The 24,328-nt window shown below is 45.4% G+C and overlaps 1 protein-coding gene across 5 annotated transcripts in view; it reads left to right on the top strand.

The window, feature by feature from the left end:
- Positions 1 to 9,568: 9,568 nt before the first annotated feature.
- Zc3hav1 (zinc finger CCCH type, antiviral 1) overlaps positions 9,569 to 24,328 on the top strand; it is a 50,067-nt gene continuing 35,307 nt past the window's right edge. For 3 of the 5 annotated variants that reach the window (NM_001347122.1, NM_028421.1, NM_028864.2), the window contains exon 1: positions 10,318 to 11,006. In NM_001347122.1, the coding sequence (NP_001334051.1) occupies positions 10,699 to 11,006 (308 nt within the window). In that variant the 5' untranslated portion in view covers positions 10,318 to 10,698. Of the gene's footprint in view, positions 11,007 to 22,642; positions 23,146 to 24,328 lie in introns of those variants that run through there. The other 2 variants (XM_006506780.4, XM_006506781.4) reach the window with 2 other exon arrangements.

Below are 24,328 nucleotides of genomic sequence, written 5' to 3'. Positions count from 1 at the left end.
CCATTAACAGATTGCATATATACAATCCATTGACTTTTTAATAAATTGGTAAGTGATATTTTATTGAATAGAGAATTATGAATATAGATTGTAAATTCTGTCTTTACTTGACCTTTTTCTTGGGCGCTATTTTAATGTTTTAAGTAGGAGTTATATTTTCAGGAACTTTCTAGACAGTTTGGAAATTTGGGTGCTATATGAAGAAAAGCATTTGAGGCTGTATCATATTTCAGATGTAAACACCTTCTTTTCTTGAATGTTTTATTTATTTATTTATTTTTAAACTTTTCTGTTGTCAAGATGGTGCCTGTTAACCTAAACACAGGTATATTTATTATATAAATTGCAAAATATTTCTTAGCTACTTGTGAACAGTGATTTTTTTTGTCTGAATGAATGTTCATTTATACATAATTCTGGTAATTATTTAAACTGTTACTTCATCCTAAACCTTAATATTGAAAAAAAAATTAAACACCTCATCCTAACTGGAGGGTTTCCCTTTTAGCATTGTAAACTGTCATTTGCCTATAGGCCATGCTGAGCTCTTCTCTATACAGAGACAGCCCTCCCTTCCCCCTCCCTCCTCCTCTGTCTCCTGTCTTTGTCTCTTATTCCCTGCCCTTTGTCCTTCTGTGACAAAGGAATTTCCTTTGTGCTGAGAACTTGGTCTTGGGTGTCTTGTGCCAATACTGGTGTTTTCAGGGCCCTCCTGTATCATCATTAATCAAAAATAAATGAAATGTCCTACATACTTGCCTATAGTAAATCTGAGGTGTTTTCTTATTTGAGGTTGTTCTTCCTAAATAACCCTGGCTTTTACCAAGTTGACAACCTCCTCCTCCTCCTCCTCCTCCTCCTCCGTCTCCGGTCTCCGGTCTCCGGTCTCCGTCTCTCCGTCTCTCCGTCTCTCCGTCTCTCCGTCTCTCCGTCTCTCCGTCTCTCCGTCTCTCCGTCTCTCCTCTCTCCTTCTCTTTCTCCTTCTCCTTCTCCTTCTCCTTCTCCTTCTCCTTCTCCTTCTCCTTCTCCTTCTTCACCACATCCTAATTTGAGATTATGTTTCCTGGAGAGATGCTACACACAGTTCTACTCACCCCAGGTAGGGATGAATGAGTACACCAAAGTATAGATACGGCCAAAGTTCAACTTGGTAAACCATGAGTTTTAGTGAGGTGATTTGAAGAAATATAGGCAAATGGTTACTTACAGGAGCAGAAATAGTTCAAAAACAGCTGTTCCACCAAAGCCCACACCAGTTTGGGTGACAGCTCACAAAATCTGGGAACCTGGAGCTCACTGAACAGCCTGCAGGCAGCTCAAAAGGTCGAGGAGTGTCTGTTCTAAGTGACTCAGCGGGTCTAAAACCCTAACAGGCAGCCCATCTGCTTCTCCTTCCAGGCAGCTGGTCTGGTCTCAGAGTCTTCTCTGCAGCATGGCTTGTCTGAGCAGGACTTTTATTGCTAACTCTGGCGGGGAGCGACCTATGGAATTCAGTGAGTTTCAAGGACTTCCAGGAGATATTTTGAGGGTTTTTTTTTTTTTTTTGTTTTTTTTTTTTTTTTTCCGTGACAGGGTTTCTCTGTGTAGCCCTGGCTGTCCTGGAACTCACTTTGTAGACCAGGCTGGCCTCGAACTCAGAAATCCACCTGCTTCTGCCTCCCAAGTGCTGGGATTAAAGGCATGTGCAACCACTGCCCGGCCTTAAAAAATATTTTTTTTAAAAAAGATTTATTTAGGGGCTGGTGAGATGGCTCAGTGGGTAAGAGCACCCGACTGCTCTTCCAAAGGTCCGAAGTTCAAATCCCAGCAACCACATGGTGGCTCACAACCATCCATAATGAGATCTGACTCCCTCTTCTGGAGGGTCTGAAGACAGCTACAGTGTACTTACATGTAATAAATAAATAAATAAATAAATCTTTAAAAAAAAAAAAAAAGATTTATTTATTATTATTATATCTAAGTACACTGTAGCTGTCTTCAGACACTCCAGAAGAGGGCGTCAGATCTCATTACAGATGGTTGTGAGCCACCATGTGGTTGCTGGGATTTGAACTCAGGACCTTCAGAAGAGCAGTTGGTGCTCTTAACCACAGAGCCATCTCTCCAGCCCTAAAAAATATTTTTAATGACTTACTTTATTTTATGTGCATTGGTGTTTGGCTTGTATGATGTCTGTGTGAGGCTGTCAGATACCCTGGAGCTGGAGTTACAGACAATTGAATCTGTGTCCTCTGGAAGAGAAGCTGCTGACGGGAGCTGCTGAGCAACTAGGTTCTGCTGAGATGGTTTTCCGGACTGCTCGGTTGAGACAGCTCTCTCTGCTAGCAAAAATTCTAAAAGCTCTCTGAAAAGCTCATGAGTTTTCTGACCAAAGTCAGAAAAGCCGCTATAAAAATTATTGGATCTTCCGATGAAGTCAGAAATCCTGTTAGAAAAACATTCTTGCAGAGTTGTGTTTGCTCTCCAGAGATCTCCAGATAGCACAGATCTTGCTAGAGAAAATTCTAAAGAGCTGCTTTTGCTTTCTGTTAGCTCATTCCATGTAGACCCCAAACCCCAGTTTTAATTTACGTACTAATTCAGTTATTTAATTCCAGGTCCCCTTTGATTATCCTAGGAATCAGAATCCTGTGACCCCAGCCCTTTGATTCTTAGGAAACAGCAAGCACACATTTTCTTTTAACTCTGCAAAAGAATTCAGAGATCTGCTGGCCTCCATTATACACAGATGTAAACATAGCTGGGTGGGACCCTGGCCTGAAATACCGTTTCTACAGTGCCTGGGGCTAACCTTGCTGTGTCCCAGGCTGACCTTGAACTCAGGAATCTGTTTGCCTTTGTATATTTCTGACATGTTGTCTCCTTAATGCAGGTGCTTTTTTGTTTGTTTGTTTTTGTTTTTGTTTTTTTGAGACAGGGTTTCTTTGTGTAGCCCTAGCTGTCCTGGAACTCATTTTGGTCTGAACTTTGTAGACCAGGCTGGCCTCGAACTCAGAAATCCGCCTGCCTCTGCCTCCCGAGTGCTGGGATTAAAGGCGTTCGCCACCACACCTGCTAATGCAGCTGCTTTTGTTCCTTTAGATTTGTGAAGCCCCTCATAATTCATATTGCATCCTTTTTTTTTATAGTTGAGAAATTTTATATTTTCGAATTCATGTTTTTAGAGCTCTTTTCCATAACTTTAAGGGCTATCCCGAAGGCCCCAACGTTTACCATTTTGCTGAGACATTAGCCACACTATCTCCTCCTGGACTCAGGCTGTCTCAGATTATCATGGAGTCATTAAAGTTAACAGAGAGGACATTCCTCAGAGGAATGTGAAAATATGTACATTATTTAACAAACAAACCTTACACCCACAATAGCCATCCACACTCATGGAGGCTCACACGGGGAGCCCTGTCCCAGGGGCTGGAATTATGTATGTCACTCTGTCCCCACCAGGGAGGCAATAAAACAGGTAAGTTAGACCTTCTGGTTCCAGAGATGGATGTACTTGCCCGTAGACCCAACAGAGAGCCCTTTGAACTCCAAATCATGGCTGCTGGCAGGTGCTTGGGCCTCATGGCAGTCAGAGGCTTGCTGAGATAACATGAGAGGAGAGGTGCTGGCAGCGTGGTAAGCTGCATGGACTGGAGAGGAGAAATATGGGTGGAACCCCAAGACTGGTGTGGGTGCTCTTCAGTTCCTCTTTGTCCAACCGAGATATAGGTAGATAAGATAATAACCTTGTATGCATAGACTCCTCAGCCTGGAAAATGTCTGAGATCTACTGAGAAGAGCTACCGAGGGTCTGGGGCATTATAATACATGGTAGTGGAGAGATGGCTTAGTGGTTAAAACTGTTAGCTGTTCCTGCAGAGGAACCATGTTCAGTTACCAGTGCCCATGTTGGTTGGCTCAAAACTGACAGAAATTCCAGCAGGGGATCCAACCCCCTTTCTTGGTCTCTACAGGCTCTTACATGAATGTTTACACACACACACACACACACAGACACACACACACACACACACACACACACACACCCTATAGGGTGTTAAATAGTACTGGAGAAATATCATGAGGAAAGAGATCCCCAAGTTGCTAAGGACAGGATATGGCTGACACAAAATGGCATTACCAGAGCTTGCCTCTCAGCTTCCAGGACGATGTTAGCTGATGGCGGGCAGCAGTAGCTTCTCCAGCATTTACTAATGTGCTGTATTTCTCTACTGGCTTCAACCAGCAAGGCCTCATCTATGCTGAATAATTTTTGATCAACTTGACATAAACTAGGGTCATCTGGGAAGAGGGAACTTCAAATGAAAAAAAAAAGTGTCACCACTAGACTGGCCTGTGGGCAAGTTCGAGTGGCTGGTTTTGTGTTTTGTGTTTTTTGTTTGTGTGTTTGTTTTTTGATGTGGGAAGGCTCAGCTGCTGTGGGTGGTGCCGCCCCGGTCAGGCGGTCCTGGGTTTTAAGAACAGAGCAAGTTGAGTGAAGAGTGAAGAGGAGGCCAGTAGGCCGCATTCTTCCACGACCTCTGTTCCAATTCCTGCTCGCACGCCCTCATGATGGACTGTAAGACATAAGATAAAATCAGTCCTTTCCTCCTTAAACTGCTTCAGCTCAGGGTGTTCATCAAACTAGGACACACCCATGCCAGGACGCCTGCTCTAGCATCACGTGTTTCCTGAAGTGTGACAGCACTTCCTCAGACTCTGGGCCTTCTTTCGACTTTCTCTGGTGTTCTACCCAGGGTCTGACCCCTACCCCTTCCTCTTCTCCATCCTCCTCCTTCTCCTCCTTTTCCTCTTCTTTCTCCTCCTCTTCTTCACCCATCTCCTCTCTTCCTCCTCCTCCTTCTCCTCTTCTCCCTCCCCTTACCTTATAGCTCATGCTGTCCCAGAATTTCCTATGTAGCCCAGGCTAACCTGAATAATCCTCCTGCTGATGTAAAAGAAACTCAAAGTCAGAACTGATGTTTTAAAAGATTTAGTAGAAGGCAGAGGCAGGCAGATTTCTGAGTTCGAGGCCAGCCTGGTCTATGGATCGAGTTCCAGGACAGCCAGGGCTACACAGAGAAACCCTGTCTCAAAAACCAAAAAAAAAAAAAAAAAAAATTTAGTAATAGATTTGCTTTGGAGACATTAAATCACACAAAACAGAATTTAGTTAAGGGACTGCTGCCTCCAAAAATACCCCAAAGGTAAATATATTCTAACCAGTCCCATTAGAGATTAGTAAAATTTAGCATGTTAAAATGTAAATGTTTATTTCCCAGGATTTACTTACAATTTTTAAAAAATTATTTATTTTATGTATGTGAGTACACTGTAGCTGTCTTCAGACATACCAGAAGAGGGCATCGGATCTCATTACAGATGGTTGTGAGCCACCACGTGGTTGCTGGGACTTGATCTCTTCTTCCTCTTCAATCGCACTTACCATTCTTTTTTTTTTTTAAAGATTTATTTATTTATTATTATATGTAAGTACACTGTAGCTGTCTTCAGACACACCAGAAGCAGACACACCAGAAGAGGGAGTCAGATCTTGTTACGGATGGTTGTGAGCCACCATGTGGTTGCTGGGATTTGAACTCTGGACCTTCGGAAGAGCAGTCGGGTGCTCTTACCCACTGAGCCATCTCACCAGCCCATTGTCTTGGCTTCATCATTCTTTTTCTTTCTTTTCTTTTTTTTTTTTTTTTTTGTTACAGGGTTTCTCTGTATAGTCTTGGCTGTCCTGGAACTCACTTTGTAGACCAGGCTGGCCTCGAACTCAGAAATCCGCCTGTCTCTGCCTCCCAAGTGCTGGGATTAAAGGCGAGCGCCACCATGCCAGGCTACGCACTTACCATTCTTTAGGCTCCATCTCCATAACAAAAAAAGAGAACCTTGACTAAACTAACACCAGCCTTTAGGTCCATCCCAGAAGACAGACCTTTAACTTGTTGCCCAAGACAGACAAGATAAGGCCACAGCTAACATTAAGTCCTAGCCCGCCTTAAGTTCCCTATTCTCTTATCAGAAAAAAAAATGTAATATTTCTAGGTGGGCAAGATGACCCTGGGTAACAACTATTCAGAAAAGAACATCACTAATGTCTGGCATCACATTTGCTGTGTAAATCTCCCAGCGGCCTAAGCAGCCAGAGTCGCAGTTTCCTGTCTCTGTTTAAATTGTTCAAAGTATAAGCTGGGGCAGAGATGAAGGAGATTTAAGAACGACAGTGCACAAGAAATGAGCATGCCTAAAGTGTATGTAAGTTAGTAAAACTGTCTCTAAAAGGCCCGACCTTCCTTGGGCACTAGCCCCAGCCAGACAAACACTATTTATTAAAGAGCATTTCCTCCCTCTCTACAGGGGCGCACTTGCTGGAGAAGTGTTTTATCTCTAGTACACTGCTTCATCCCTACCAGCCACCGGGCCAAGAAGTGCGCACCACCATCTATCTGGTCCTTTCTGCACCTTTAACCCTGCCATTAGCTCCCTCCCACAAAACTCAACTGTAACAGTACATATTACAATTTCAAAAATGTCCTAAATGAGTCCTGTGGTGGCAGCATTTAATCCCAGCTCTCAGGAGGCAGAAGCCTGGTTTACATAAGGGGTTGCAGGCCAGTCAAGGCTACATAGTAAGACTCTACTAAAAAACAAAACAACAACAACAACAACCAAACAAAAAACCCTAAATGTTTCCTTTGTCCCTCCTTTGTACAATTTAGATTGTTCTCTTAATTATATGTTCTTCCTTCTTTTCTTTCTTTCTTTTCTATAGTGGAGATGGGGGGGGGGGTGTAGAAGGAAGGACTCATGCAAATTAGAGATGTTATCTACCAGTGAGAGGCATCTCCAGTCTACACACTGTTTTTTAGAGCTTTGAATGGATGGGAAATGTTATCTGTACTCGTAAGTCTCCTCAATTAACTGGTCTCTTTGTTCTTTACAAAGAAGCCTTTTTGAAAATGACTTATTTTACTTATGTATGTATGTTTCTGTTTGAATGTATGCCACTGGAGAGCAGGGAATTGAACTCTGATCATATGCAAGGGCAAGGAGGACTCTTAACTGCTGAGCCATCACCCCAGCCAGGGCTCTTTGTTTCTTAATCTCATTGGAGAAAAGCCTCTGATTGCCCGTTGCTGCTGGGGCTTTCTTGGCTGTAGGCGACTCAACCTTTGTGTGTGTGTGTATGTGTGTGTGTGTTTGTGTGTGTGTGTGTGTGGTGGGGGGCTAGTATGTCTGAAAAATCGGTGAGCACTAAAGCCACCCAGAGGCTTCCAAGTTGCCATATGCTCAGTACGAATAAAGAAATTTGGACAAGGGTGAGCAAAAAAGCATTATTAAAGAAGAATGAGAGGGCTCTCCTGGGGAGTCTTTACGCTTGCACAGCATGGTCTCTTACAGATCCTGTGATGAGAACTGCATGGAGACTTTGGTCATCGTTTTTATATTTTATTTTTATTTTATTTATTTATTTATTTTTTGAGACAGGGTTTCTCTGTATAGCCCTGGCTGTCCTGGAACTCACTCTGTAGACCAGGCTGGCCTCGAACTCAGAAATCCTTGCCTGCCTCTGCCTCCCGAGTGCTGGGACTAAAGGCGTGTGCCACCACGCCCGGCTTATATTTTATTTGTATTTTATGTGTGTTCACCTGTTGTGCTGCTTGTGGAGGCCAGACCGACCATGATGGCACGGTTTGAGCTGCCTTAAGGGTGCTGGGAACCAAACCAAGATTCTCTGGAGGAGCAGCAAATGCTCTTAATTGCTGAGCTTTCTCTCTAGCACCTATGGCTGAGGCAATCTTTTTTTTTTTTTTTTTTTTTTTTTTTGGTTTGGTTTTTCAAGACAGGGTTTCTCTGTGTTGCCCTGGCTGTCCTGGAACTCACTCTGTAGACCAGGCTGGCCTCGAACTCAGAAATCCGGCTGCCTCTGCCTCCCGAGTGCTGGGACTAAAGGCGTGCGCCACCACACCCGGCAAGGCAATCATTTTTAAGATTAGTCATGTTCAAGAGCAAATGCCTGAACCAGTTAGACTCCTTTACTCCACAGTCCTTCAGCGTGTTCCTGTTGGGAGTATGTTCAGGAATCTCAAAGAAAGAGAACAGTACTCTGACTGAAGTGTCTATACCCCGCAGACTTTGGTCTTAAGAGGGTGTCCTCAGGAGAGCCAGCACACAGGGAGAGGCACACTTGGCTTCTCCTCTCCCTCTTCCTCCCCCCTCCATTTTTTTTTTTTAAATCTATGTAGTCTTGGCCATCCTGGGACTCTTTTTTTGTGTCTTGTTCCCTTTACCCACTAAGATAGCTAGGGTCTCACCTCCAGTCTTGTTTGATCTTAAAGTCTTGTTAATCTTAAAGGAAATACCAGCAAAGAAAATGAAGAGAAGGAGGAAGAGGTTGTCCATTTCAGTCTCTCCGTTTCCTTGATTGCAGCAGTGTCTTTGTGCTGAAAAGTTTTAATGGTTTTTTTTTTCAAATATTTGAATAAAAGTCTTTCTTACAGGTGGGGGTAGTGAAAATGTTTTAATTCCTTGTCCTAAACAGAAGTTTATAGTATCTGATAGAAAAGACTCATATTTAATATTTATAAAATCCCCTTTACTTGGTCCCTCATCCATCCCCAGGAGGAGGGAGTTGACAATTCTAGATCCTTCAAGGGACTTCCTCTGACCCCCTAACGGGACACTGCTATTTCTAAAGCTGATGCCCTCTGGGAGCTGGGATTGTTTCTTTGATTTCTGTGTCTTCAGAGTCACTACTGTAAGGACCATACCGAAGATAGTAAACACATTGATCTTACTTGATTTGATAAGAATGGGGCTCTGGAAACCTGCCAGACTGAAAATAAGGCCAAGTGGATTAAAAGACAAGACAGAAGCAAGAGTCAGAGTCAACAAGCAGCCAGATGAGGCCCGGGCTTGGCTGCTTTACAGACCACCGTTCCAGTGAGTCAGAGAGAGCGGCTGTGCGTACCACACCAGAGGGATTCTCATTCGGGTTTCTGAAGAATTTGAAAGACTTTATTTCTTATGAATTTGTTTTTAAATTTTAAATTACATTTATCAGAGAGAGAGGGGGGAGGAGGAGGGAGGGAGGAAGGAAGAGAAAGAGTGTTGTGGAGGTCAGAGGGCAACTTGCTAGAGTAAACTCTCCCAGCATGTGGGGAAATTCTGGGGGTCAAATTAGTGTCCTGTGTTTTAGCAACTGGTGCCTTTACCTGCTCAATTATCTTCCTGGCCAATAATCCCTTTGCCCCAGTCTCACAAGTGCTGATATTACCGGCATGCCTTCACCACGCCAAGCTTTTAATATTATTTTAGCGTGTGTTTGTCTGAGTGGGTGGGGTCACTCGCACCTCCCTCTTGTGAAGTTTGAAAGCATCGCAGTGCACACTTCTCCTGCACCGTGCCTGCAGATTTTAAAGAAAGGGTTCCCATCTGATCGGTGAGCGCTCCATTCATTTCATTTCTGAGTGCTGAAAGGAAAGCCCCTTTCTTTTTCTAATTTGGGTCTAGTGTTTACTGGCCTGCAAATTAGCTGAGAATACAGATGAGACAAACTAAACACAATTGTGCAAAAGAAGTTTTAAAGTCACAATTTAACAAGGGGAGGAGGCCGAAGAGCGTATAAGGTTTGTGTGTGGTGAGTGTGTTTCACTACGGAGTCTGGAAGGACAATCGGAGTTTTTTTTTAATGCTAATGTTTGGAGCAGCAGAATCTTCCGGAAAGCTCCCTGGGGACACGGATGGCTCTTTAATTTCATCAGCCTTTGCTTTCCTCAAAGGGAAATCTAGTTATTATTTCCTTCTGTCTCTACAGTAACTCTACGGTAAGGTAAGGGTTTACCTTAAAAATCATCTTCATGCCAAGGGGGGAGGGGTGGGGGAAATCTGAAGACATTCTAAGCAGTTGGTTTGAGGCACCAAAATTGGAGATTTTAAGTTAGCAAGGCCAGAAAGGATCAAAGAGTGGGTCTTCAAATAGCTCTGGAGAAGGCTACGTAAGAAACCAGGGAGAGTAACAATCACCGCCCTCTAAGAGGGGCTCGGCACTGGGTAGAAAGTGCGTAATCCTAGATCTGGTGCCGCGGAATCAGGCCCGGAAACAAACTCTCGAGAACCTCGGTCATCCGAGCTCCACCTGTTCCTTCAAGTTATTTCCCCAAGTGCGGAGTTCGGATAATATCCATGTCCTAAGGTGGTGGCGAGCATTGACGACACTCGGCGGAGAGTCCCGCTTACAGGAAGCGCTCACCAGGTCTGCTCTTTCCGGGGCTGGGTGGGGCTGATTTGAGGACGCCTCTAGTGGGCCCCCCAGGATGCGTCACTCTCCTCAGGCTCATCAAAACTCCACCCGAGCCTCACGAACGTCCTTACTTCCTCTCTTCCTGGTAGCAGCCTTGCAGTCCCGAGCTCGGGGGACCTCACGTCTAGCCTGGAACCGAGGGTACCGCGCCGCGGCGGACCTGCCCGCCTAACGTCGCTCGCTTCCCATTCGCTCTCCCGCGCGGCTGACTTTAAATCTGACCCCAGGACCTCGTCGTCGAGGTCGGGCCTCGCGACACCACCGCCGGAGTTGGAAAGCGAAACCGCTCTGCTCTGCGAGCGGCACCGCCCGCGTCCGCCCCTGGGACCGCGCGTAAGTTTCGATTCTCCGTGAAGCCGAGTCCCGCGCAGCGGCCGGAGCAGCGGCAGCCATAGCGCGCCATGACGGATCCCGAGGTATTCTGTTTCATCACCAAGATCCTGTGCGCTCACGGGGGCCGCATGACCCTGGAGGAACTGCTGGGTGAGATCAGCCTCCCCGAAGCGCAACTCTACGAGCTGCTGAAGGCAGCAGGGCCCGATCGCTTTGTGCTATTGGAGACTGGAGACCAGGCCGGGATCACTCGGTCGGTGGTGGCTACTACTCGAGCCCGCGTCTGCCGTCGCAAGTACTGCCAGAGACCCTGCGACAGCCTGCACCTTTGCAAGCTTAATCTGCTCGGCCGGTGCCACTATGCACAGTCCCAGCGGTGAGTGCAGCGGGAATGGGGAAGGTTCTCTAATTGCCTAGTCCGGCGCCGCGGGGCAGCTTCCTAGGGGAGGCGGGAACCGGGTGGATATGGCTCACTCGGCTGCAAACCCCTTCTCCCTCTATCCCTCCTAATCTCTAGACCAGTGGTTCTCAGCCTTCCTAATGCTGCGACCCTTTAATACAGTTCCTCAGGTTTGTGACCCTCAACCATAAAATTATTTTCGTTACTACTCCGTAACTGTAATTTTGCTACTGTTATGAAATGTAATGCAAGTATCTGTGTTTTCCAATGGTCATATTCGACTCCTGTGAAGTTAGACCCCCAGGTTGAAAAATCTGTAGCCAAAGCGCTATTGGAAAGGCGGACAAGGCTGCCTCTCTACCCTTCTCACCTCCCACCAGAATCCTAATTAAAGTACGTTTGCACCAACCAGAGTTTGTAGAAGTTGCAGGCACACCTTTTTCTCCTTGCTACTCTGGTACCTCGAATGTTGCGATCGCCCCAGAATCCTAGCGGTGCTGCCCAGTCTCCTGTGTCTCGGGTGCGCCAACTCCTGGATCGCTGTGACCCTTCACTCCTTGTCTCTCCACCTGGCCAGATAGATAACTAAAGGTATAGTGGCCTCTCAGCCTTCTTCCTAGTATGCGTGGTGGCCTGTACTACGACACCCCCCCCCCTTCTTGCAACCGACCCACTGTCTCAAATTGCATGAAATAATGTGGCTTAACTTCTCAGGCAGCTGCTTCTGGTCCTACTTGGTCTTCTTCTTCTTCTTCTTCTTCTTCTTCTTCTTCTTCTTCTTCTTCTTCTTCTTCTTCTTCTTCTTCATAAGCGTTTCCAAGGGTTGGCTCAAGTCCTTTTATTTTGCTGTCTTCCAAATTTCTCCAAGACAAGGATCACTTGCTGGGGTTCACCTGTCATAACTACCGAGATGATTTCCAAACACATAACCTGTGCAGGCCTGCGTCTTCATCCAGGGGTCTGAGGAACCAGTGTCTTGCTCACATAGGCCAAACTCCCTCCAAACAAGCTCTCCAACCTTATCCCCGGCTCCACGCCCCCAGTTTATATAATTTCTAATCCCTCTGCCCTTTCCTCTTCCAGGGCTCACATCTGAGTGTTGCAGAAGTAATGAATGGTTGGTTCTAGGCTATCGTGTTTCCGAGCTTTTGTCCTTGTGGTTGGTGGTGGTGGTACGAAAGATTGGGCTGAGGACCTCTTGCATGCTAGGCAGGTGCTCCGCTACTGGAGCCAGAGTTTCACCGACTTGCGCAGGCTGGCCTTGAATTCCTGCAGTTAGCTCTCAGCTTGGTTCCTCCTGTCGCTCACTGGCAAGAGCTGAGATTACAGGTCTGTGCTGCCAGGCCCACGCAGCTTTCTGTGGAGAGTATTTTCTATACTTCGTTGAGTCTTAAAAACTGTGAGTGTTGCTCTGTTTTGGAAACAACGTGATCATCAAACGGTTTTGAATCATCCATTTATTTACGAGAAAAACAAAAAACAAAAAACTACAGTCACTCACGTCCAGGATACACCTTCGGGGATGTGTGTATCAAAACATACAAAGTAGGAGTGTTTTAAATGGATGGGGTAATATTTTTTTTTAAATTGCTAATTGTTTGGAACAAGAACTCATTTAGTGTTAAATATTTGAAGGAATGCTTCCGTGTGCCCCTTTATTTAAATATTTAATGTTTTGATGCAACAGCTTGAAAGCCTTTCTGAGTTACAGGAAGTTGGGCTTAGAAGAAGCCATCTAAGTTGCCTGCAACTGAAGAAATAGGAGTAAGAAGGAAGGGAAGTGGTTTGAGGCAGAAAAGGAAGGAACACTCTTAACACTACTGAGCGCCGACAGGGTTATCAGCACACTTTCTGATTCTTTTTTTCTATTATTACCTGTTCTGAGAATTTCTTCAGTAAGTGCTGGCTTTTTGTTGTGAAAGTTTCAGTGTCTTTCTACAGTTCTCAGCGTATTAAAAAGTGGACAGGGGAGACTGTTGAGTCTCCGCGTACCCAACATTTTGGATTTTGGTTCAACAGTTTTCAAAATGTGGTCTACCCTGTGTCATGTATTCTCCATCTCTGTCCCCAAACTCCAAACTCCAGTGTTTTATGTTAAAGTGATTATTTACTTCATAAGTATTCAGTATCTCTTAACAAATAAGTATTTATCAATATTCTCGCTGTACAATGATCACCTCTCCATCTCCCTCTCCGTCTCTCTCTTCCTCTCCGTCTCCATCTCTTTCTCCCTCTCCGTCTCTCTCTTCCTCTCCCTCTTTTCTGTCTCTCTCTCTCCCCCCTTCCTTGACATAGGGTCTTGTAATCCAGGTTGGTTTAGAACTCTCATTAGACCAGGAATGACCTTGAAAGTTTGGACTTCCTACCTCTACCCAAATGCTGGGATTACATGCTTGGCACAACCAACCATCCCAGGTTTATGGGGTGATACCGATGGAACCCGGGACCTCGTGCACACTAGGATGCACTCTACTAGTGCAACTACATCCTCAAACCCCACCCCCATTATTTTACTCTCAATTAATTTAGTATTCAAATTCTCCTGATTGCCTTAGTAATCAAACTTGCATTTTCAGGATAAGACATATATAGACAAACCATAATTACTTTGGTATGTATCCAATATGCTTTTTAGAAATGTCATTTAAGTTTGTTACACACAACATGTGCAGAATTTTTAGCTTGAACTTTGTTATTGTGATGATTTTTCTCTGGTCTCAAACAACCATTTTAATGGCTTTGAAACCACACATTTCTATATTTTCAAAGATCATATATGACAGAGGGATTATTTTGTCAGTTTAAGTTTAGATATATACTCCAGAGAATTATTCATTTATTTTTGGTCTCATTGGGTGGCTTTCAGTGGTCTGGAACTTGCTGTAGACAGGGCTGGCCTCAAACTGACAGATGCCCCTTCCTTTGTCTCCACAGTGTGAGAAATAAACAAATGTACGACTGTACCTGTCCAGAGTGGGTTTAGTTTTTGATGTGTTTGGGTGTTTTGCCTGCACGGGCACCATCCCTCATGCCTGCTATCCTTGGAGGGTGGGAGAAAGTGTCAGACAGACCCTTTGCAACTGTAGCCATAAACAGCTGTGAGCCACTGTGGAGTGCTGGGAATTGAACCTGGGTCCTCAGGGGAAGCAGTGATCTCAACCGCTGGGCCATCTCCTCGGAGTCTAGGGAAAAAAAAGTTAAGTGTTGTAGCATTTTCTCTTTAGCAACTCCTTTTTTTTTTTTTAAAGATTGATTGATTGATTTATATGTATGCACACTGTAGCTGTCTTCAAACACTTTTTCTTCTATCTCCTGACCTGCTTGCTCCTGTCCAAAGATTTATTATATGTAAGTACACTGTAGCTGTCTTCAGACACTCCTGAAGAGGGCATTGGATCCCATTACGGATGGTTGTGAGCCACCATGTGGTTGGTAGGATCTGAACTCAGGACCTTCGGAAGAGCAGTGAGTGCTCTTAACTGCTGAGCCATCTCTCCAGCCCCACTTTAGCAACTCTTAACAGAATTTTGTCTACTAAAATTTGTCATGCATTAATAACTTTCTCTTGCCTCACTGGCTAGTGGGATCAGTTAACCTGCTAATATCCACAATGATGTACTGTTTGCACGTTGTAGTGGAATTTGAGTTTTGTTTATAAATACTTTCCCTGTAGTGCTTCTATTTATAGATAGACATTTCTCCTGCCTCGGCCTTCCTGTCTCTCCTTTTGTAATGAATGCTTCTGGCTATACATTTTAGTTGACAACGCCACTTTCCTGGGTGGGTGGGGTGTATGTATTCTTGTTTGGGCACTCAAGTCCTCAAGTCGGGACACTTGTGTTTACTTTGCTTGCATGATATTTCCAAACCTGAAATTCAAGTCCTAGGAGTAAAGCAGATGCTAATTACACCTTAAGCACAAGATAATGACGATCAAGTCTTCGCCACAGCTCCCGAGAGTAAGCGCAAGTCCTTCTCCTTTAAACGACATCTTAACATTATTGTTGTTGTTGTGTCTGTGTGTATAGGTGTACAATGTGTGTAGGGGGTTACATATGTTCATAGAGCACAGGGGAGGCGCACAGTTACTGTGAACTGCGTCCTCCTTTTTTCTTTTGGTTTTGTGAGAAAGAGCCTTGCTAGGTAGTGCAAGCTTGCTTCAAACTCAAGAAATTCCCCCTGCTTCAGCCTCTTGGGGTTAGGATTATAGTCAAACATCATCACACCAAGCCTTGTAAATGCTGTCTTGGGGCTGGAGAGGTGGCTCAGCAGTAAAAAGCACTTTCTGCTCTTGATCTATTTCCAGCATCCACATGGCAGCTCAAAACCATTTGTAACTCCAGTTTTATGGGAGTTACTCTTCTGGCCTCCACGGGCACCAGGAATCCATGGGGTTCAAATGCATACAAGTAGACAAAACCACTTGTAGATAAAAATAAAAATAAATAAGCCTAAAACAAAAATCTCATCTTGATCAGATGAAACTGGCTTAGGAGTCTTTAAGTTTTTGCTGAAGGCCACCATAGCTTGTAGAGGTAGCCAGGGAGCCTTTGTTAACTCAGTTCTGCTTGCAGGCATGCACGATTTCTGTTGGGTGGGTTGGAACAACTGTCTTAAGGTCATTGTGTTACTATGGTTTCTGTCAATGTGGGTGTTTTCTCTGGGCTATTTCCTGGTTTTTTTTTTTTTTTTTTTTTTATGTAAAGTACACTGTAGCTGTCTTCAGACACTCAAGAAGAGGGAGTTAGATCTTGTTATGGATGGTTGTGAGCCACCATGTGGTTTCTGGGATTTGAACTCGGGACCTTCGGAAGAGCAGTTGGGTACTCTTAACAACTGAGCCATCTCACCAGCCCTATTTCCTGTTTTTATGGTACTGGGTGCTGACACTTAGGGTAGGTGTGGGGCCTATGGGAAGGCTTATCGGGGTGGGGAGGGCAGTGCTTGTCTTGTAAAACCCTGGCCTTGAGTTCATTTCCCAGAATCCACAGAAAGATGGAAGAAGAACATCAAATTCACAAAATTGTCCTCTGGTTTTTACACACGCGCTTTGGCATGTACTTTACACACTAATGCACACCAATAAGAAATAAGACATTTGGGGCTGGAGAGATGGCTCAGTGGGTAAGAGCACTGACTGCTCTTCCGAAGGTCCTGAGTTCAAATCCCAGCAACCATGTGGTGGCTCACAACCACTCACAATGAGATCTGATGCCCTCCTCTGGTGTGTCTAAAGACAGCTACAGTGTACTTACATATAATAATAAATAAATCTACAAAAAAAAAAGAAAGGAAAAAAAAGAAATAAGAAATTTGGGGCCGGGCGTGGTGGCGCACGCCTTTAGTCCCAGCACTCGGGAGGCAGAGGCAGGAGGATTTCTGAGTTCAAGGCCAGCCTGGTCTACAAAGTGAGTTCCAGGACAGCCAGAGCTAGACAGAGAAACCCTGTCTCGAAAAACCAAAAAAAATAAAAAATAAAAAAAGAAATTTGGGATATAGAGCCAGGTGGCGATGGTGCACATCTTTAATGCCTGCCCTTGGGAGGCAGGGGTAGGTGGACCTCTGAGTTTGGAACTAGCCTGGTCTACAGAGTGAGTTCCAGGACAGCCAGGCTACACAGAGAAACCTTATCTTGGAAAAAAAAAGATAAAGAATGAAGGGGATATAGAGCGACAAAATGAAGAGCTCCGAGAGGCCACAGCATATTTGTTACATCCTTAAACCCCATTCTTTTGCCTGCTCTCAGAACTACAGACCCATAGGTGGTATCAAGGTTAGGGTGTTTGTAAGCTCTGCATCAGTGGATTCAACCAACTGCTGAGTGGAAAATATTCTGAGGGTGAAAGGCTTGGGTCTTTACTGCATCATTGTTCTCTAAACAATCCTGGAGGGCAAATATTTACATAGCATTTTCATTGTATTAGGTATTCTAAGTAATTTCTTCGTGGTACTTGGAAGGGTGTGCCTTGGCTACGGGCAAACGCTGTGCCTTTTGCAGAAGGCACTTAATGTGGATTTCAGCTTTGGGGAGGTCCTGCGAATTGGCCTCTCAGGGTCTCCAGAGGATGACTCTTCTTTTCATTCCTTTGTTCTCCTTCATACAAAGTGGTGCTTCTCTTGCTCTGGTCTCACGGGTCTTGGTTCTGGTCTCTGCCAAGCTGTACCCATATCCACTTTTTAAAAAGTACATGGTACCAAAGAATGATGCCCGTTTCAAACCTGCACCACCCCCTTCCCCAAGCCTGCACCTTCAATGCTTGGGTATCTTGAGCCCATAGTCTTAGAATCTGTATATGCATCCTGGGCCTTTCTACATGTGTGTGGAAGGGAATGCTTTATTCAGTCTGATGCATCCACTACTTCAGGCTATCAGCTCTGAGGGTGTACGGAGAGCCGGAGGAGAGAAGACACTGGGGGCCTGGAGCTGGGTACCAGGGCTACTACTGCCTTCCACTCTGAGACCAAGCAGTTTGAGAATTCAAAGTTCTTAGCTGACTGTCCTGCTCATTATGGGCCAACATTTGTGACAACTGTAGGAAAGATCACAACAGTTTCTTAGCTTCATGTTCAACTTTGCTGTAGACCCCATAAATGTTGGAGGGGAGCTATTTTGATTTATCCAGGCATAAAGCTTTCTTTTGTACACACAGCTCATATGCTCACTAAAATCGAGACTTGAAAAAGAATTGTCACTAAATCAAGATCTTTCATTATTTTGATTCTGTTTCTTTGTGCGCACCCTTCCCTATAGAAACCATAATAATGGAGTGTCCAAACTTAACGTTTTATGAGAGGACAATGTGAAATTTCTAAAGAGTGTTTGTGGAGCTGGGCCTAATGGCGCGTGCCTTTAATACCAGCAAAGCTCTGAGCTTGAGGCCAGCCTGGTCTACATAGCAAGATCTCGGTCAGACAGGGCTATACTGTGAGATCCTGTCTAAAAGGGAAAAAACAGAGTGTTGGGCAATTTACACTCCGCTTAAGATGAATCCTTGCTTTGTGTCTTAGTCAAGTGGTCTTAGCAGCTCTTTGAAATTTGTGCTGCTGATGAAGGGAATGTAACTCTGTACCCCACTGGCTTTTTGATTCATTTACTTAGTTATTTACTCGTTTAATTAATTAGCTTACTTATTTCCTTACGAATGGAGATTCTCGTAGCCTAGGCTGGTCGCCACTCTCGATGTAGCTGACGATGGCCTTCTGATTCACTCAGAAGTACTCATTTTTGAACGCTGTTGGACTCGATGCGTTTTGTTAGCACTCTTTTTTGGTCCTTTTAGCATAGTATTCCTTTTGGTTGTTTGTTTTGGTTTTTCTGACATAGTGGTGTTCTTCGAAGCATTGGCTAGCCTCAGAGTCAGAGATCAGCTTGATTGACTCTGCCTACCCAGTGCTGGGATCAAAGACCCCTGAGCCTCTATGCCCAGCTCATGGGATTTGAGTTTTTGTTTGCAATGGTCTTTGTTTTATGACTTTTTAAATAGCTAGGCCTGTTATTATTATTATTACTATTACTACTATTACTACTACTACTACTACTACTACTACTACTACTACTATTTTGCATCAGTAAGCACATTCATGACCTCTGTCAAAAAATTCTGCTAAAGAATTGCCTCATGCTGGACAGTGGTGGCGCATGCCTTTAATCCCAGCACTTGGGAGGCAGAGGAGGGAGGCAGAGGCAGGCTGTTCTCTGAGTTCGAGGTTAGCCTGGTCTACAAAGTGAGTTCCAGGAAAGCCAGGGCTACACAGAGAAACCCTGTCTAGAAAGAAAACAAAACAAAAAAGGGATTGCCTCACACTGATGCTTTTCTACCCTGTCATCTGGCCGCCTCTGAACTCCTTCCTGCTTCTCTGTACGACTTATCTCTTCTGGACCTTTCCTCTGGAAGCGTCATCGTGAGGGGTGTGGCCTCAGGAGCTCCTTTCCAGCGCCACCCTGTCTTCAGAGTTTCAGTTGAGCAAGTGAGACTGAGTTTGGCTGTATTTATCCCGGAGCAGAGAAGGAAGGTCTCAGTAGACCCCTGTCCCTGTGCCTTAAAGGCATGCTTGCTATTTCCTGCAACCTGGTGACCAGGTAGCTTACAAGCCAGAAGAATTAGTTTGGAATCTGTTCTATTTCAGATTTGTTTCATGTTTTTTATTTTACTTCAGTCAAACTTGACATTCAGTGTTGATAACATTCTACAAAAATGAAACCGGTATAAGTACTATGAACAATGATTACAAATCTTTTTTTTTCTTTTCTTTTTCTTTTCTTTGCTTGTTTTTGTATTTTTTGTTTCTTTTTTCCTGGCTATCCTGGAACTCAGTTTTTAGACCCAGCTGACCTCGTACTCACAGGGATCCGCAGCCACCGCCACCGCCACCACCACCACCAGGCTACCTTTTACTTTAACATGACACAACCAGGAGACATTTAAGGAAATCTTTGGTGTTCAAGGCAGCTGTCAACAGATATTTACTGAGGGCATACTTTCTGTACCACACCTCTCAGGAAAATGGAATCCTCACGTAGTTCCCTTATTCGTTAACTTTTCTATTTTAATATTTATCTAGACTTTGAAAGACATTTATGTTGGGAGGTGTGGATGGAGAGGAGAGACTCGTGACAGGGCCGGGAACCACTTGGCTTAGGCCTTCCCCAGAGGATCATCAATATCTTGGCAATGACCCTGATCCCTCCTGCTCTCTACTCCCTCTGGTCCCTGTGCCTTTTCTTAGTCCTGATGAAGGCTTAGGGAAGGAAGTCCCCAGCTTTGCTGCGACGCGCACGCGCGCACACACACACACACACACACACACACACACACACACAGACACAGACACAGACACAGACACACACAAGTGTATATCTGCCTGTGTGTATATTGCACCACACGCATGCAAATGCCCATGGAGTCCAGAAAGTATTGGATACCCCTGAACAGGAGTTACAGGTAGTTTTGAGCTGCTCCATGTGGATGCTAGGAACCAGATTGGGGTCCTCCGTGAGAGCAAGAAGTACTGTCAACTGCTGAGCTGCCTCTCCAGCCCCAGACTTTTAAAGATTTAGTTCGACTCTGATTTAGGCATGGAGATTTTGTTTGAGGGTTCTGTTTGGTTTTGGAAGAGGAGTTTGAACGTGGTCCTCACACATTAGGCAAGTGGGCCACATCTCCAGGATGGACATAGCCTAGGGGAGGGGATTTTTTTTTCCAAGCCCCTACAAGATCCAGTTGGTACCAGTTTGTCTCACCCTGTCTCTCAACTCCCTCCACCCTCACCTTCAGTGGGCCTGGGGACTCGGGTGTCACCTCCTGAGTTCTGCTTCTACCTGAAACTTCAGGCCATGATGTGGCAGTGGGCCGAGCTCCCGTTGCACTGGGCGTGTTGTGGGTAATACAGGTATGAGCAAAGCTTTTAAACCCCATTCTTTGCCTCTCTGTACATCCTTGCTTGTGCTGATCTGTTCTTTTTTGGACTCCATCCTATCAAGTGGTGCAAATTTAGTGACCCATCCTTACCCTCTCATGACCTGGCTGTGTAACCTTGGACATCATACGTACAAAGAGAACTGGAGTCCTGTGTTTTTAAAACAATACTTTACTAGGGTTGTTTTTGATTGCTAACATTTTATTCTCTAGACCAATGTCTAGATAATATCTTTCACACGTCCTGGTCCCTTTTCTACCTAGCTTGTATTATGACATACTCCTTCCTGTTTCTGTGCAAATCATCTCTCTCTTATGTTTATCAACCCCATAGGTTATGGGGGAACACAAGAGTTAGGAGGAGAAGGAAAGAATATTTTGATATAGTTAGCATCAAAGACAGAGGTTCTTAGGTTTTTGTTTACTCTGATCTACTGAGCAGCTGCCCCGTGTTTACTGACCAGTGGCAGCTGGGAGGGGAACACCCAGTTCAGGAGCCTCATCCAGAATTGAATGTGAAGAGCCCACAACCTTCAAGTCTTGGCCTCAGAAAATGCATTGGAATGGCTCAGGGTCTCACAGCAGATGTGGCTGGAGTCAGGCATTTCTAAGCACTCCTCAGCTGATGGTGTGGCCTGCAGTAAGAACCACTTTCCAGGCTGGGTTTTAGGCCATGCCCCTCAGCTGGGGAGCTCATGGACTGCGTGGGTTAAAGCAACCTTTTGTTCTGTGGGTAGAACGGAGAAGGAGTAGGATGACTTATTGTTAGGCTTGAGGCCTGAGACACACTCCTGCCTCTTTCTCGGCCATCTTTGCTTCCTTTTCAAAGTTATCATTTCCTATGATGGGAGCTGTTTCCTTGCTGTGTTTCTGCAAATGTTTGCACTGTCTGGGCGATTCATGCAGGCTTGTATGCAGGCTCCTTTTTAGTCAGGATGGGAGCTGGGGGTACCTGAAGTTTTAATCAACCCTCTCTGAAGGAGCTATTTATTGTCTCCTGTTGGGGAGGGAACCAGGACTAGTTTTAGTGTCTGACCCTTCCCGCCCCCTACCTTCAGACAAAACTATCTGAGAAATGGCTCGGGGCCAGCCGTCAGTAGTCTAAAATACCCTCTGGATCTAGATGATTCTTTTGCGTGGTACAAACTGGAATCAGCTGGCAGGTCTGGGATGGGACCCAGAGCTTGCACCTCTGATTACTTCCATTCTGGTCAGAGGAACACTTTGAGAGGCTCTGGAAGACTTTGACCCCAGTTCTGGGCTTCAGCTAAGTGTTGGTAGGCTCTTAGGCTAGGCTAGGGCAGAAGATGGTGAGAGGAAAGTGTGGAAGGAAGCTTTGGCCTTAGCTCTAGTTAGGCCTGGGAGCTGCACCTGTCTCCTCCCAGCAAACCTCACAGTAGGTCTTTGCCTTACTTAAGATCCATCTGCTTTTATTCCGCATCCAGTTTTGCAGTGAGTAGTTAGGAACAATGGCTTCTGACATCCGTGCATTTTTCATTTGTAAGTTTCTAATCTACATGTTTTCGGTTTTGCAGATTAGATAGGTTTCTCCCCCCACCCCCACCCCCACCCCCACCCCCACCCCCACCCCACCCTCGCCTCTCTCTTGTTTTTGAGGTTTGACTTAACCGATCTGGTCTTCCTCCTATCTACGTCACCAGTCACCGTTTACCTTTCAGTTATTGACCCTCATTTGCCCATATCAGGGTCATTGTAATTGCTAATCCGGGTTAGGAAACAAGTGATAGACCGTTGGTTTGTTGGTTTCTGTTTTTCTTCAGAGAGCAAGTGCAAACTGCCCTGCCTTGGTGGCTGATGAGTGTGCTGAGATGAGGGCCAAGATAAAATCCTGTAAGAAGCAGCCGAGGGGATCCCTGGAGCCCATAGGGAAGGAAACAGTAGGACCTGCTAGGGATGGAACACCAACCACATCCAGACTAGACAGCCGTACCAGACACAAGCTGGGGTTGAGGTGAAGTCCAGAGATCAGGGAGGTAGAAGTTTGCCTCATGATGGAGATGAGAAATGAAAGTAAAACTAGAGCCATCAGAAGGACAGCGTCATGGACAGCAGCCAGCTCAACCTGACTCTTCTTTTAGACGTTCATGCCTCAAGTGGGCTTCCAGGTAGAGGGAGCCCCATTAGTGTAGCTCTGTGGTCAGGTTGTCTGGGCTAGACTCAAAAGGACCCCTACTCTTTTTGACTAAGAGCTGTCAATCTCTCAGTCAGGGGTTGGAACCTGCCTGTTTGTGGGAGTATGTGAGCAGATGGCTTTTATCCACTGAGCCACCTTGCTGGCCCTTGGCAGGTGCTTCAGTTGGGTCATTTCCAGATCTGTAACAAGAACCTTAATGGCAATGACTCAGGGGACAGTGGAGTGAGATGCTGTGAGGGGCAAGGTAAGGAAACTTCCTACACATCTGGCAGAGCTGTCCCAGGATGTAGGGCACAGGGGAAGTTTCTACTTTGGGCTGAGACCAGAAGGGATTGCCTGCTGAAGCTTTTTCTGCTGCCGCGGTCTCTTCAGATCCTCTCCCGCGGGCTCAGGGAGGAGCTGATAAGGTTGAGCCCAGATGCTGGGGGTTCTCAGTGCTGGAGACTGGTGGGAGCAGTTATCTGAAACCACAGAGCCAAAGGCCAAATGTTAGCCGAGTCGAGGTCAGCCTTATCACAGAGCACCAGGAACCCTGGAAGCCAAGGTTAGCTAGCGCTGGGGAAAGTATGGAAAGGGTCTGTCTGGGAAAATGAAGAGGATGAAGGTCGTCACCCACTGTCACCTTTCCTTGAAGCAAAATAAAGTGCCTGGAAGGGCTGGCTGGATTCAAGGACTCAGCTCCCTTCCTCCCTTCCTCCCTTCCTCCCTTCCTCCCTTCCTCCCTTCCTCCCTCCCTTCCTCCCTCCCTCCCTCCCTCTTTCCTTTCCGTTCCTTTCCGTTCCTTTCCTTTCCTTTCCTTTCCTTTCCTTTCCTTTCCTTTCCTTTCCTTTCCTTTCCTTCCCTTCCCTTCCCTTCCCTTCCCTTCCCTTCCCTTCCCTTCCCTTCCCTTCCCTTCCCTTCCCTTCCCTTTTCTTTTCTTTTCTTTCTTGTGTGTGTGTGTGATTTTTTTTCAAGACAGGGTTTCTCTGTGTAGCCCTGGCTGTCCTGGAATTCACTCTGTAGACCAGGCTGGCCTCGAACTCAGAAATCTGCCTGCCTCTGTCTCCCGAGTACTGGAATTAAAGGTGAGCACCACCACTGCCCAGCTTCTTTTTCTTTTTTTTTTTTTTTTTTTTAATATGGAGACAGAGGCATGCAGATCACCATGAGTTTGAAACCAGCCTGGTTGATTTTATCTGTATAGTGAGACCCTGTTGTTGTTTGTTGTTTAAAGTATATATTTGTGTATGTGCAATCAAACTGAGGTCACTGGGTTTGTTGGCAAACATTTACCATTACCCAGGATGTCATCTGGCTGGGCCAGTGGACCTCATAAAATTGTATTCTTTCTGTAGGATTGATTAGTCTGTGTTAATTACCAAAGGATACAGCATTTGATCTTTGCTGAGTGAAAGTTTAGTGAACTTTTCCTTTTTAATCTACTTCACACATGCTAAGCAGGTGGTCTACCACTGAAGTTGAACTCAGTCTTTTAGGCTGGCGTATGGAATGATGGATTTCAGTATGGTGTTTTCACATCTCCATGCCCTGCCGGTTTGTTCCCTTCTCCCAAGGCCCTTCCCTGCTCCCCTGCACCCTCTTGGTACCCTCCCCCTTTTTAAAAGATTTATTTTATGTATGTGAGTATGCTATTGCTCTCTTCAGACACACTAGAAGAGGGCATCAGATCCCATTTATGGTGGTTGTGAGCCACCATGTGGTTGCTGGGAATTGAACTCAGGACCTCT

Source organism: Mus musculus, chromosome 6, assembly GCF_000001635.26.
Source record: "Mus musculus strain C57BL/6J chromosome 6, GRCm38.p6 C57BL/6J".
Taxonomy (NCBI): domain Eukaryota; kingdom Metazoa; phylum Chordata; class Mammalia; order Rodentia; family Muridae; genus Mus; species Mus musculus.
This window is presented reverse-complemented; position numbering and strand designations above follow the sequence as displayed.